Source organism: Hyperolius riggenbachi, chromosome 7 (assembly GCF_040937935.1).
Source record: "Hyperolius riggenbachi isolate aHypRig1 chromosome 7, aHypRig1.pri, whole genome shotgun sequence".
NCBI classification, from domain to species: Eukaryota; Metazoa; Chordata; class Amphibia; order Anura; family Hyperoliidae; genus Hyperolius; species Hyperolius riggenbachi.
The window spans coordinates 250,774,726-250,789,883 of NC_090652.1; the positions used below are offsets into that span (position 1 = coordinate 250,774,726).

General features: G+C 45.4%; 1 protein-coding gene and 1 long non-coding RNA gene across 8 annotated transcripts in view; one reads left to right on the forward strand and one right to left on the reverse strand.

Moving 5' to 3' along the window:
* The window catches only part of MAP3K20 (mitogen-activated protein kinase kinase kinase 20), a 291,544-nt gene that overhangs the window by 75,647 nt on the left and 200,739 nt on the right, over positions 1-15,158 (forward strand). For all 7 annotated transcript variants that reach the window (XM_068245494.1, XM_068245492.1, XM_068245499.1 and 4 more), the window contains one exon: positions 6,793-6,986. In XM_068245494.1, coding sequence (XP_068101595.1) covers positions 6,828-6,986 — 159 coding nt within the window. In that variant the 5' untranslated portion in view covers positions 6,793-6,827. The remainder of the gene's footprint in view (positions 1-6,792; positions 6,987-15,158) is intronic.
* On the reverse strand, positions 6,681-13,691 carry LOC137524952 (uncharacterized). Its single transcript, XR_011022821.1, has 2 exons — positions 13,494-13,691; positions 6,681-6,968 (listed from the first exon to the last, which is right to left on the reverse strand). It is a non-coding gene; the product is annotated as an uncharacterized lncRNA (long non-coding RNA).

Sequence of the window (15,158 nt, forward strand, 5' to 3'; positions counted from 1 at the left end):
CTGGCCATCTTGTGAAAAAAGAGCTATCACTTACCATCTAGACCAGGGGTGCCCACACTTTTTTGACTCGCGAGCTACTTTGAAAATTCCCGAGCTCGAGAGATCTACCAACATTTAAAATAGCCAGGTATAGGTGCCCTTAATATAGGTAGCTATGCACAGGTGCTCCCCATATAGATAGCTAGGCATAGGTTCCCCCAATATAGATAACTAGGCATAGGTCCTCCCATATAGATAGCTAGGCATAGGTGCCCCCCATATAGCTAGCAAGGCATAGGTGCCCCCCATATAGCTAGCAAGGCATAGGTGCCCCCCATATAGATAGCTAGGTATATGCTCACCCCATAGAGATAGCTAGGCACAGGTGCCCCCTATATATAGCTAGGCATGGGTGCCCCCCACTTATAGATAGCTAGGCATAGGTCCCCCCCACATATAGATAGCTAGGTATAGGTGCCCCCACTTATAGATAGCTAGGCATAGGTCCCCCCCACATATAGATAGCTAGGCATAGGTGCCCCCCACATATAGATAGCTAGGTATAGGTGCCCCCACTTATAGATAGCTAGGCATAGGTCCCCCCCCCCACATATAGATAGCTAGGCATAGGTGCCCCCCACATATAGAGAGCTAGGCATAGGTTCCCCCCCACATATAGATAGCTAGGTATAGGTGCCCCCCACATATATAGAGCTAGGCATATGTCCCCCCACATATAGATAGCTAGGTATAGGTGCCCCCACATATAGATACCTAGGCATAGGTCCCCCCCCCCCCCCCACATATAGATAGCTAGGTATAGGTGCCCCCCACATATAGAGAGCTAGGCATAGGTTCCCCCCCCACATATAGAGAGCTAGGTATAGGTGCCCCCCACATATAGAGAGCTAGGCATATGTCCCCCCACATATAGATAGCTAGGTATAGGTGCCCCCACATATAGATACCTAGGCATAGGTTCCCCCCACATATAGAGAGCTAGGTATAGGTGCCCCCCACATATATAGAGCTAGGCATATGTCCCCCCACATATAGATAGCTAGGTATAGGTGCCCCCACATATAGATACCTAGGCATAGGTTCCCCCCCACATATAGAGAGCTAGGTATAGGTGCCCCCCACATATATAGAGCTAGGCATATGTCCCAGCACATATAGATAGCTAGGTATAGGTGCCCCCACATATAGATACCTAGGCATAAGTGCCTCCCATAAAGATAGTTAGGCATAGGTGCCTGTCATATAGATAGATGCCCCCTCTCCCTCCACCAGCCGCCGCTCTCCTCCAACCCCCTTCACTGTGCCCGGAGGAGCATGCAGCACTGAGACATCTGATAGCGGCGACCAGCAGTGGAGAGGAGAGCGGAGGGTAATGGCGTGTATACAGGCAAAGCACTTCCTGTATACAAGTCCTCACCCACCGCTCTCCTCTCCACTGCTGGTCGCCGCTATCAGATGTCTCAGTGCTGCAAGGCAGAAGGCATGCAGAGTCAGCGAGGGGATCCGGACAAAGAGGTATGAGGATTCGAGCGGTGACAAAGAGGAAGGGGGAGGGCTGGGGCGGAAAGAGGTGGGCGGGACGTGGCTCTCCCTTTGCCTCTCCCTATTGGCTGTGTGCTGCTCTGCATAGGGCAGCAGAGCAGCACAATCAGACGGTACGCCAGCGCTGCATATAGTCAGCGTCTGGCGTACTATTTTAAAATGCCGACGCGATCTACTGGTAGATCGCGATCGACGCATTGGGCAGCCCTGATCTAGACAGTTCCACATTTCTTCAGATGTGTCTCTGCCACCTACAGGTTTGTAGAGGGGACGCATAATAGAGACTTACATCTGGTTGGGTTTGAGTAGACCGCAACTGTTAGATCTGAAACATTTCTACATACACTACAGACCCATTACTCTGAAATATTGGTCACAAAATCTGTCTAAAGGTGGCTGCACACTATTAAATTTTTTAAATATCTGTTCAATTCAAGAATTGCAATCATTTTTTCTGACTGATTGTAACATTTCAAAAACGACTAATGTACCACACAACAAAAGGAAGGAAGTTCCGCACAAAATCCTATGTAGAATATAGTCCCAACTTTATTGAAGTATGTAAAAGCTGAACAGCCTGGTAGCTGACATGTTTCGGACACGCAGGTCCTTAATCATAGCACAAGATCATGTTAAAAGCACAACGGATATATAGTCTAAATCCCACCCCTAACACATGATCTTGTGCTATGATTAAGGACCTGCGTGTCCGAAACATGTCAGCTACCAGGCTGTTCAGCTTTTACATACTTCAATAAAGTTGGGACTATATTCTACATAGGATTTTGTGCTGAACTTCCTTCCTTTTTGTTGTCTACATGGGTCAAGTCGCCTTGTTCCAGCACTATCCTAGTCTCCAGGGTGTAGCGGATTTTACCCACTTGTAATGTACCACACACTAGAGGCCTGCGCGGGTCCACTTTTTCATACCCGACCCGCACCGCACCCGCGACCCGCTTTCTGGTGAATTTGATACCCGCACCCGACCTGCAGGCCCGTTACCCGCGACCCGCTTTTTTACATTTTCTTAAAGTGCACCTTTAAAGTAACATTGGGGAGATGTAAAGTTAATAAAACCTATTTTTATACACAAACCAAAGCTAAAGAAGCTTTTTAGCTTGCTTTCGCTACCCGCACCCGCAGACCGCTACCCGCAACCCTACCCGCACCCGTAAGTCGCTACCCGCACCCGCAGCTTGAATCAATTCGGGTACCTGAACCCGACCCGCATTTCGGGTTATTCGCGGGTACCCGACCCGCTGCAGGTCTCTGCCACACACACATGTTCAATTTTTCTCCAATCATAAGTGATTGGAAACTCTGAGAAAATTGCTAGGGTGTGTATATTGATAAATTGACAGTCTAACACACACCATACAATCTTTAAAACATTTTTTTCAGCATTCCGGATCGATAAAACTGGAAATCTGATTTGATTTTTCAGTGGAATGAAAAAAAAAACTTTCGTTTTTTTTCTTTTTCCTGGAGATCCGATCATATTCATTGAATTTCCATAAAATCGTATTTTATTGTATCGTGTGTGGCCACCTTAAGGCACACTTGTGCACTATTTATGCTGGTTAATCAGCACCTTGTTATGCCACACCCGTGAGGTTGGATGGATTATCTCGGCAAATGAGAAGTGTTCACTAACACAGATTTAGACAGATTTGTGAACAGTATTTGAGTAATGGGTCTTTTGTGTATGTAGAAAATGTTTCAGATCTTTGAGTTTAACTCATTCAAAAAAGGAGCAAAACTGATTATGTATACAAATGCATATATGCGCATACATACGCACATACATACTCACAGAGAATACTTTGGGTCATGGTGCTGGTAGTGATTTACTAGAGTGATTTTTGTGCGGATGGCTCCTGTGAATGTTCAATTTATGAATTTTGAATGTTGCTGTTGTTGGATGGTACCTTTCTGCTTTAGGTTGAGCTCCACTCATCCATTTGGAGCTCTAAAAGCAGCCAGGTCATCATAGACTATCCTAAATCACCAGGGGCCACACCGCATTCAACCCTGTCCATCCCACCCAAAGCTGCCCCCCATGCCTTTGTCACCCCCGCCCTCTTTGGGGGGAGCCTGGCTGCCTGTTTGATCCTGCCCGTAGCATATGCTTGTCTCAAAGAATAAGCCATGCACATATAAGTACACACGGCCGGTACAGCGAAGCTGCGAATGGCTCATTAAATCAGTTATGGTTCCTTTGACCGCTCCATCCATTACTATTCAGTTGTACCTTCCCATTACTACCTGGTTATAGTAGGAGCTATGTTTTGGGCATGCTCTACTGACTTCAAAAGAGGAGATAAGTGAGTACTTTGGAAAAGTGCAGCTTTTACTGTAGAGGTGTGTTTCTCGCACATGAGGGTGTTTAGATTGACAGAGAACTGTAGTTTAGGAATGCAATGTTTAGAAGAGGAGGTGATCAGAGAGATTGCAATAAATCTACATGCCATCCAAAATTATTTCCAACTGTTTCTACACAAAATCTGAATTATCGGCTAAAATAAGCTGGTCTGGTGCTATTGTTTTGGGTGCTTTCTCTCTGTAATTTGATTATTATTGCAAACATGCACATAATTAGGTCAATCATATGCTCTTCCTGACTCAGGTTGATGCTGCATGCAATTTGCTTTATATTTGCATGCAAGCTGCGTAATTTACATCTTGCTGACCATCTTAGGACCATCTACTTAGGAGTTTGAAGTTTTGCAGTTTGCACTGCTACAGCCTTCTTAATTGGTAGATCATGGGGAATACAGCCTTATTTCTTGTAAGCACATGGAGGAATGAGATTCAGAGATTGCTAGGAGGGACAGTTTGAGAAATCTACATGTTACAGAACATTTGGTAGGATTATTTCTTGCAAAATTAAGCACAGCATGTCTTAGGACAGTGATGGCTAACCTTGGCTATCCAGCTGTGGTGAAACTACAAGTCCCATGAGGCATTGCAGTACTCTGACAGCTCTAAGCATAGCTCAGGGAGGCAGAGGCATGCTGGGATTTGTAGTTTTGTCACAGCTGGAGAGCAAAGGTTAGTCATCACTGTCTTAGGATCACATACAAGAGGCAGCGCTACAGTAGGTTGAATGTAGAGGAAGAGGCTCAGGTACATTGTGTTTCTCTAAAGAGACTATCAGGATCCCCATAGTGTGATCCCAGCTTTTCAACACATCTTCAGTTTGGCAGTGTCTGCTAAAAGAGATTATTATTATTATTATTATTATTATTATCGTTAACTTATAAAGCGTCAGCATCTTCTGTGGCGCTGTACAACAGCAGACAGGGTATAACCATACAAAATAAATAATACAGCAGTTAATTCAAGACAATGGCGGATTACCGCTGATGCAGTGAACAAATCAACTACATATTTTTACACAGGGGTGGGAAGTATGCTCACACATTACTTAGCTTTGTGAGACAGAAGAGAGCCCTGTCTAAGGCTAGAAACCCACTAGGAGTGATTTTATGAGCGCTTTGTGATTTGAAAAGCTCTAGCTAATGTAATGCTATGGGTGTGATCCCACTTGAGCGATGTGATTTTATAAAAATCCCCAATAGCATTGCATTACTAAGAGCTTTTTTAAATCACTAGCGCTTACAAAGCGCTCCCAGTGGGTTTCTGGCCTAAAGGTTTAAAGTGGATCCGAACTCTTGCTCCGGACAGAAGGAAAACTGAGAAGTGCACCCTGTATGTATTCAGAGACCTGCCTCTGAGGCGCTTAATTTGAATCCTTGTGCAGATTGTTTGATACCTTCCCTATATTGCCTGATGAGGCGGGGTTGAACCTGTCAAACGCGTTGCTTTTCTTTTTGGAGTTCCTAATAAATGTGTTTGACTGTCTGAATCGCAGTCGTTGTCGTGTCTGCTTGAGGGAGGTAAGACCACCACTTCCTCCTTCAATTTTGCCATTTAAGTTGTTTTTTAAGCTCATTTAATCTAATCTTATACTTTTGGCTCCTCTGTTCATTGTATACACTATTGTTACAGTTGTCCTTTAACAACCCTTATAAAAACTACTTGTTTATCTGGATTTACTTAACCTCCTTAGCGGTAACCCCGTGTGTGACACGGGGTAAGCCGCCGGAGGGTGCCGCTCAGGCCCTGCTGGGCCGATTTGCTTAATTTTTTTTTTGCTGGACGCAGCTAGCACTTTGCTAGCTGCGCCAGCACCCCGATCGCCGCCGCCGCGCGCCCGATCGCCGCTATCCGGTGCGGCGCGCGCCCCCCCCCCCCCAGACCCCGAGCGCTGCCTGGCCAATCAGTGCCAGGCAGCGCCGAGGGGTGGATCGGGTCTCCCAATGACGTCCCGACGTCGCTGACGTCGGTGACGTCATCCCGCCCCGTCGCCATGGCAACGGGGGAAGCCCTCCAGGAAATCCCGTTCTTTGAACGGGATTTCCTGATCGCCTATCCCTGGAGGCGATCGGCGGGGCTGGGGGGATGCCGCTGAGCAGCGGCTATCATGTAGCGAGCCCTCGGCTCGCTACATGATAAAAAAAAAAAAAAATTAAAAAAAACTGTTGCGCTTCCCCCTGGCGGTATTTTTCATACCGCCAAGGGGGTTAAAGGACACACGAGGTGACGTGACATGAGAGACATGTGTATGTACAGTGCCAAGCACACAAATAACTAGGCTGTGTTCCTTTCTTTTGTTTCTCTGCCTGAAAGCTAAAAATCAGGTATGCAAGTCACAGTTTCTGTCTGGGTCGGGACCGGGTCGGACTATAGCGTAACCCTCCCTGATAAGGAATTGCAACCATAAAACACTTCCCTGGCAGAAAATGGCGTCTGAGAGCAGGAAAGATAAAAAGCATCAATATTTCATGGATTTTAGCTGTGGCATACTGCAATGCATGTGTCATTAGAGACAATGAAACAGTAAAAACTTAAAGTAGATTGAAAAATAAAATAACTGTTGGATATCTAAAAAAGTCATTTTTTGAGGAGGAGGATAGATTTATCCTCCATTTATCCTCAGATTTGTTTATCTCATAACTTTATTTTCACCTCGTGTTTCCTTTAAACTTTTCTTGTGGGCGTTTGGCTTATCTGAACTCCAGCAGGCGCTGTACAGGTCTGTAACTCTTCAGTTATTTGAAAATGTTTCCAGTATGTAACCTTCCTCCGATCTGCTGGATGGTGTCAGCGATCGTTACTGTTTATTGTCGGCTATATAATGTACATATACGTGCATCTGTTCTGAGATTCCTGCGTTTCCTCTTGCAGGTTGCATTTCGTGAGCTGCTCTTTGTCATTATGAGATGTCGTCCCTAACCGCTTCGTTTGTGCAAATCAAATTCAACGACCTGCAGTTTTTCGAAAGCTGTGGTGGGGGAAGCTTCGGCAGCGTGTACAGGGCACAATGGCTGCCACAGGACAAGGAGGTGGCTGTAAAGAAACTTCTGAAAATAGAGAAAGAGGTAAGACAATGTTTGTTACTATTATGCCAGCCACACACTGGCAGATATTTATTGGATCAACCAAATGTACTACCATTTCTAGAGGTGTCTGCTGAAGCAAGTGCACAGGGAAACCTCACTGTGTTTATTTCAAACAACCAGATGTTTTAAAAAGTAAACAGGATGTTGGCTGCAGCACATGGTGCCATGTTTATTGTTATTACCGGTGTTGTGTCTGATTGCGCTGCCTGTTGATTTGCGCTGCCCCGCATGCGCAGTAGGAGACTGTGCGGCCACATTTCCTATTGAATGATGCTGCTGGTGGTAAAATACTAAATCTCCGCTTCCACACATCATACACTCCTCAAGTTTTCAGGGTAGGGAGGGGACCCCCAGAATGACCTCTATGCCAAATTGCAGCCCCCGAGACCCACTGATTCCCGAGAATCTATCTCCTGAACCAGCGGGGCTCGGGGGCTGCAATTTGGCATAGAGGTCGTTCTGGGGGTCTCCTCCCTACCCTGAAAATTTGGGGAGTGTATGATGTGTGGGAGCGGAGATATTTAGTATTTTACCTCCAGCAGCATCATTAACTTCACACTGAGCATGCGTGCTACTCCAGTGTGGAAGGGAGCTTCCGGGCAGCTCAATCAGAGATTACACCAGAACCATTCCTTGCATGTTCCCTTTGTTGATCATTTGCATTGCTGAGAAATTCTGCACATCTAACTGCCAGGGTGTGGAGAGTATTGGTCAAAAAAAAAAAAGGATAAACTTACTGAATTGAACAAAAACCAAGGCTTATAGTGATTAAATTATCTATCAATTGATTGCAAAAGGTAGTCCTCCTAATTTATGTATTTATTCTTTTTGGTGCTGAGAGCATTGGCAGGCGTTGACAGTTGGGACAGCTTTTTGTTATAAACGGCAGTAAAATTTTGTTCCTATCTGCACCGAACACTGGTTTTAATTTCTATTTAACAGCTACTCTACAGCAATGTCATAAGTTTAGTTAAAATGCATCTGAGGTGTACATCAAATACAGATACACTAATGTATTTGTATACACTAATGCTTAAAAGTTAGTGTCCCAACACATTGTTTAATAAGATTCACTAGAACACCAGCTGGGTCAGCTGGGTTCCAGTGCATAGATCTGCCCCTTCGCAGAAAATGGTCCTGGCATTTGCAATATTAGCTATAGAAATGATAGGGGGCTTTTTCTGGAAGGTGGCTGGGCTACACGCTGGATGAAATGCTTTTTACGTAGCATACTTTAAATCGACAAGATTGTAAAATGCAAATTAGAGGAGTTGGTGGAATCCTAAACTTCGGTATCGGAGGGTTTTTGTACCGACTCCGCAGCCCTGGTCACATGATTACACCTGACCCACCCAACAGCTGAATGTAGAGAGGAAAAGAAGCAAGTTGTACTGCATTGGAATGCACATATAGCGTGTGAAGTAGGTCTTTGATCCAGCTGTGCAAGGTTTACATTCACTTGCCCTGCGTGTTGTTAGAATTCAACTTGTTCAGCTTTAGAATTGTTAGTTTTTCATCAAATGTGATTGATTCAATGCAATCAAAAATTTCTGCTATTAAATAAAACAGATTGCTTATTTTAAAGTGATATGGATTCTGCCGTATTTATTTCATTTTAAGCAATACCATTTTGCCTGGCTCTCCTGCTGATCCTCTGCCTCTAATACTTTGAGCCATAGTCTCTGAACAAGCATATGCAGCATATCAGGTGTTTCTGACATTGTCAGAACTGACAAGATTAGCAGCATGCTTGTTTCTGGTGTAATTCAGACACTACTGCAGCCAAATAGACCAGCAGAGCTGCCAGCCAACTAATATTGTTTAAAAGGAAATCTATATGGCAGCCTGCATATACCTCTCACCTCGGGTTCATTTTAAAGTAGACCTGAACTTAGAACTTCCTCTCTGCTCTAAAAGATACGCAACAGCATAATAACCTTAAAAAAAAAACATTTGTGTTGCAGCTGATACAAATCCTACAAGTGTGTCTACTTCCAACTTTCATGGAAGCAGACATATTGTTAACATCCTGTGCTTTTAACCTCCTGAGCGGTATGGACGAGCTCAGCTCGTCCATTACCGCCGGAGGGTGCCGCTCAGGCCCTGCTGGGCCGATTCTCTTCTAATAAAAAGGAGCACACGCAGCCGGCACTTTGCCAGCCGCGTGTGCTACCTGATCGTCGCCGCTCTGCGGCGAGCAGCGGCGAAAGAGGGTCCCCCCAGCCGCCCGAGCCCTGCGCAGCCGGACCAATCAGTTCCGGCCAGCGCTAAGGACGTCGGCTGGTGTCGCTGACTTCAGGACGTCGGCTGGTGTCCATGACGTCACTCTGCTCGTCGCCATGGCGACGAGGAAAGCGAAACAAGGAAGGCCGGACATCGCGGCCTTCCGTGTTACTTCTGCTCGCCGGAGGCGATCAGAAGTACGCGTCAGGAGCGCCCTCTAGTGGGCTTTCGTGCAGCCAACTTTCAGTTGGCTGCCTGTAATAGATTTTTTTTTTATTAAAAAAAAACCACCCCACAGCCACCCTGGCGATCTTAATAGAATGCCAGGGAGGTTAAATGAGCTTATCAGCTATGATAGTCAGGTGACACAGGAGAGAGATCAAATTAAAAATGGTGATTAGACACAAGAAAGGGAATTTGACAGGCTATACACTCTAAAGACATACAGGGTGCAATTTTGTTTTCCTTCCGTCCTGTGCATGAGTCCAGGTCCACTTTAAAATGCTCAATCGATGGCTTCAGATTCTTTGATGATTAATATTATTTTTTATTATTATTATTATTGGTAGTTTTTAAGAAGATAACTTTACAAATGAAGCCAGCATTCGTCCCATGGAAGAAATCTGTATTCTGATTTGCTGGCAGTTGATGTTTCACTGCTGGTCAGGCAAATGCTGCCTCTGTTTATTTGTGAATTAATGATTGATGAGATGGCAGCGGGTGAGGATGCCCATATTATTGAAATGGTAGCTGCTTACTAAAAAAAAAAAAAATCTAGCAGCTGTCTTTGGCCTTTGCCAGTGCCTAGGCATAAACATGAAGTGTGTGTGTGTGTGTGTGTGTGTGTGTGTGTGTGTGTGTGTGTGTGTGTGTGTGTGTGTGTGTGTGTGTGTGTGTGTGTGTGTGTGTGTGTGTGTGTGTGTGTGTGTGTGTGTGTGTGTGTGTGTGTGTGTGTGTGTGTGTGTGTGTGTGTGTGTGTGTGTGTGTGTGTGTGTGTGTGTGTGTGTGTGTGTGTGTGTGTGTGTGTGTGTGTGTGTGTGTGTGTGTGTGTGTGTGTGTGTGTGTGTTCGTGCGTGTTCGTGCGTGTTTGCTCCCATAGAGCAAAAATATAATATAAAAACAGCAAAAATATAATATAATTAAAGGGGTTCTGTGGGGGGGTTGAAAATTAAGAACGGACACTTACCTGGGGCTTCTACCGGCCTCTGCAGCTGTTATGTCCCACGCTGTCCTCCTACGATCCTCTGTTCCCCGCCGCTGGTCCCAGTCTGATATTTGTCTAAGGCGGCGAATAGTGCTCGCTCCCGCGCGCCTCATCGGGAGCTTCCTGTGCAGGCGCCGTACAAAGATTTCTTGTAGTGCGCCTGAACAGTAAGCTCCCAATGACGCTCGCAGGAGCGAGCACGCGTGTGGCTGCGCAGCCGAAGTTGATCAGATGCCGATTTAGACTGGGACCGGCGTCAGAACGGCGGATCATTTGAGGCGTGGGACATTACAGCTGCAGGGGGCTGGTAGAAGCCCCAGGTAAATGTCAGTTTTATTTTCAACCACCCCCCCCCCCCCCCCCCCCACAGAGCCCCTTTAATCCCTAGTCGGCCACTAGGGGTCCGCCTGGCAGCAGCCCCGGGACCACTCCACGCCGATTGGCGTGAATGGCTGCAGGCGGGGATTGCAGGAGATGGCGCTGTACTGGGGACAGCCATGTGACATGGCTGTCCCCTCTGGCAGGCAAAAAAGCGATCGGCTGTCATAGGCTGAAGTCTATGAGAGCCGATCACCTGATTGTCTGGCAGAAGGGATATAAAAAAAATAAATAAAAAATAGTGACCTTTATTACAAAAAAACTAAACAAATATTTATAAAAAAAAAAATCAAAAAAAAAAATCTGGGAAGTGACCAGACCCCACCAACAGAGAGCTCTGTTGTTGGGGAGAAAAGAGGAGGGGGGAGAAGAATCACTTGTGTGCTAAGTTGGACGGCCCTGCAGTGAGCCCTTAAAGCTGCAGTGGCCCAGGGAGTAAAAAAATGGCCTGGTCACTAGCCATAAGCATGGCTGTGCTGGCGCAGTAGCATAGAGCTGCACGTGCACAAGCGGCTCTGGCTTACTGTGTAGGCGAGGCTGTACTTGTGCAGGTGCAGTAGGGATGCAATTGTGCCTGACGAGGAGCGCAACCCCAATGTGATTACTGATGAGCCAGAGGCTTACCTCTTCTGAGGTATTTGTTTCTAAACAGCTTAAAATCTCAACAAACCTCAATCTAAAAATAGAGGTACAAGACAGACAGATCTGCATCCAATGGCTGATCAGTGCAAAGGGCAAAACACAATGGCTGCAGTAACGCAAGATGTTGGTATGTCTTTTCCACCTCCCATACAGGGGCGTTGCTAGGATCCCAAAAGATCGAAAAATGGGTGTGGCTACAGACCGGGATGTGGGTGTGGTCACAGGTGGAGCCAAATTTACATGAACTTAGCAGCGGTCTAAGTAGGCCGCCCCAGCAAAATGTCGACTGAAGCCCCCTCCCCAGTAATACACAAAAAACCCAAAATAAATATGCAGCTTATCACATAAATAGGCAGTGTCCCTTATCTTATAAAAAAACATAGTTATAGCATTATTGAGCAACATATAGCTTGTATACAGCACGGTGGCGAGGTGGTTAGCACTTTCGACTTGCAGCGCTGGATTCCCGATTAGAAACCCAGCCAGGGATCTGCAAGGAGTTTGTATGTTCTGCCTTTGTCTGCGTGGGCTTCCTCTGGGCACTCTGGTTTCCTCCCACTTCCCAAAAACATACAGATAAGTTAATTGGCTTCCACTAAATTGGCCCTAGACTACTATACATTCTCTACCCAATTATGGTAGGGACTAGATTGTGAGCCCCTCTGAGGGACAGTTAAATGACAAGACAATATACTTTAAGGCACTGCAGAAGATGTCGGTGCTAAATAAATACAACATCATAATTCACAGTACAGCCTTGCAGGCAGGTACTGTGAGCATCCAGACTGACAGAAAGAAAACACACACACACAGCCTGCTGCAGCCTGTGGCTAGAGGGGGAGACTGTCTGCTGGGCTGAGCTGACAGCCCGACTCCTACCACCACTGTGTCCTGCTGGGGCTAATTAGTTCTTCTCACCTCCTCCGTCCATTGATTCCCTCTGTAAAATCATCTGTCCCGCTCTCAAGCCTGTAGCGATCCTCTCCTCTGGACTCCTCCTCCCAGCGTCTGATGCTTTCTCAGACGCTAGAGGTAGAAGCCTGGAGGAGAGGATGTCTGCAGGCTCCGGAGACCAAGCGGCTCGGAGGAGGAGAGTAACTGCGGTGATTTTGCTGGGGAACATTCGTGGCACTCCACAAAACGTTCGGGGGCACGTGCTTCGAACCTTTTGGGCTAGCGACGCCCCTGCTCCCATACATCCCAATTCAGCCAATCATGAGTAGGAGTCTTTTATGTCCCGGCACTTCTAGACACACGAATTTCATTCATTCATTCATTCATTCATTCATTCATCCAAGAGGCCCATCTAGTTATCTGTGCTACATGCATGGAGCCAAACTAGTCACTGCTGATAAAGCATCATAGATAGATAGATAGATAGATAGATAGCTGGATGGACGGACCCCCCCCCTCCCCCAAGATTTTAGCTCTCTGTACTCTGGGTGGGCTGACATCCTCGCAGCTCTAGGATGGTGAGCCGAAACCCATTACAGCTGCCTCACACCTCTAGGCTTGTGCCTAATGCCACAGTCAGCACTGCATGTGCTGGTGCCTAGGGTTTTGTGTTTTTTTTTGTTTTTTTTTTTTGTTTTACTGGAAGGTGGAGTATCACTTTAACATTTTTTTAAAACCTTGGCAGTATTGTGGCCTGGGGCTGAATGAAGCTGAACTCCCATAGCAGGAGTGGCCAGAGATTACTGCTGAGCTCCGACTTTTCATACCTCCATCAGCTTGACAATTGGTGGTCTGCAGTAAAGATGTAATGTGGCAGTAGCAATGTGCCAACTGCCCATACACGATACAATAAAAATGTTCGATTTTCCCATTTATCCGATCTAAATCGAATGAAAGTTGAAAATATTTTTTTTTTCGATCAAGAAATTCGAACGATTATTCCGTTTTTTTGAGAACATTCTGATCGGACATGCTGGAAAAAATGTTATATTCGATCTAACGGAATAATCGAACTAAATTATCTGATCGAAAAAAAATGAAAAATTGTACAATGTATGGCCACCTTTATACAGTAAATACCATACCTGGCATTAGTCCACATCTGTATTGCAGCTTGGCAAATACACCACTCAGCACATTGTTCAGGGTTCAGAAAGTAGCTTGGATAGTCCTATAAATTATGTCATCAAGATCTAGATGAAAGCTTTATGAGGAGCTCAACCCTCGGAGGGTAAAATACATCATTAATCCCAAGTGTTAGCTGCTTGGATGTAACCACCGCTGTAAACGGATGTCACTCAACTGAAAAACAACTTTTCAGGACTCACTGGCGATAGACTATACATCACATGAATAACCTACTGTATATTTGTCAGGTTTAAAACAAACATATATAACATAGCCCTGAGGGATGTATAATATTTATAGCAAGCTACAAGAGACTATAATTGAATTACTTTGTACAAACATCTTATCCAAGCTCTGTCAATATTGAAACAAAGCACTTGAAACTTGCACACTATTTTGACAGCTTGACTGAGCAACTGCTGTTGATGGAATGCTTTTGAAAGCAAAGAAACCCCTGAGAATCACCCTTGAGAAGATGGACTAGTCCAAAATCAGACAGTTTTGTAAGAGTTGAACTGTTTACTTTTCTTGCTGTAGTGATCCTTTAAATTTGGAAGTTCTGAAATTACCATAGTGAAGAAAAAACTTCTGCATATTTAGCAGTTGATTTTTTTGCATAATCTGAAGGCTACAACTTTTTTTTTTTTTTTTTTTTTTATAGATATACATATGCACAGAGATACTGTGATACTGGTTGCTTGGCAGTTGGAAACAGCTGTTATTTCCCACAATGCAACAAGGTTCACAGAAAGGAAATGGTCATGCCCATTGTCCTGACATCACTCTGTAGAAAGGGTTTCACCACAATATCAGCCATACAGACCCCCCTGTTGATCTGTTTGGTAAATTTCTCGTAGGAAACTGGTATCGGCTATTGCTTGGAATAAAGTTCAATCCTTTGTTAACGTTCCTCTTTAAATCGTAAGCTGGTATAGGGCTGCACAGAAGCGGTAAGAGGTCTGCATGTAGCCTCCAGTAACACCTGATTGATATGCCTGCTTTATGCTGGGCATACACAGCTAGTTTGTGCTGCTCTATTCTCCCGTTCAATCATTTTGCCACTCGATTCCGCAGTCAACTCTCTTATCTTCTGCTCGTTTTTCTTATCTTTTTCCATTCACTTCAATCCGGAATCGAGCGGCGAAATGATCGAGCGGGAGATCGGACATATCGAAAATCATCTATCGAGCCATCTTAATGGCTCAAAAACGAGCAGTGTATGCCCAGCATTACACTTTTCCCCTTCCTATCATGTACAATGGACTACAGTATCTGCTTGTATCAATCATTGTCAGATTATTAATTTATACATGGGAAGGTACTGTGTACACACCCAGTTGTTTGCTCAGTAGATATGGAAATGAAGCTAAGCAAACCAAGGAAAGGAAAACACCTGAAGCACTAGTTCACCTCAGGTTTTTTCATCGTTGCTAGAAGGGGCTATGCAATTACTTAATGCTGGGGATACACGGTACGTTTCTGTACCGTGTATCGACCAGCTGGTCCGGCCAGCTGATAATATTCAGCTGGCCCGACCAAGCCGCTCAATCCCCACCGGCGGAAAATGGCAGGGAATCGAGCACTGATAAGGAAGCGCCAGCAGGGGCGAGCGGTAATCGATC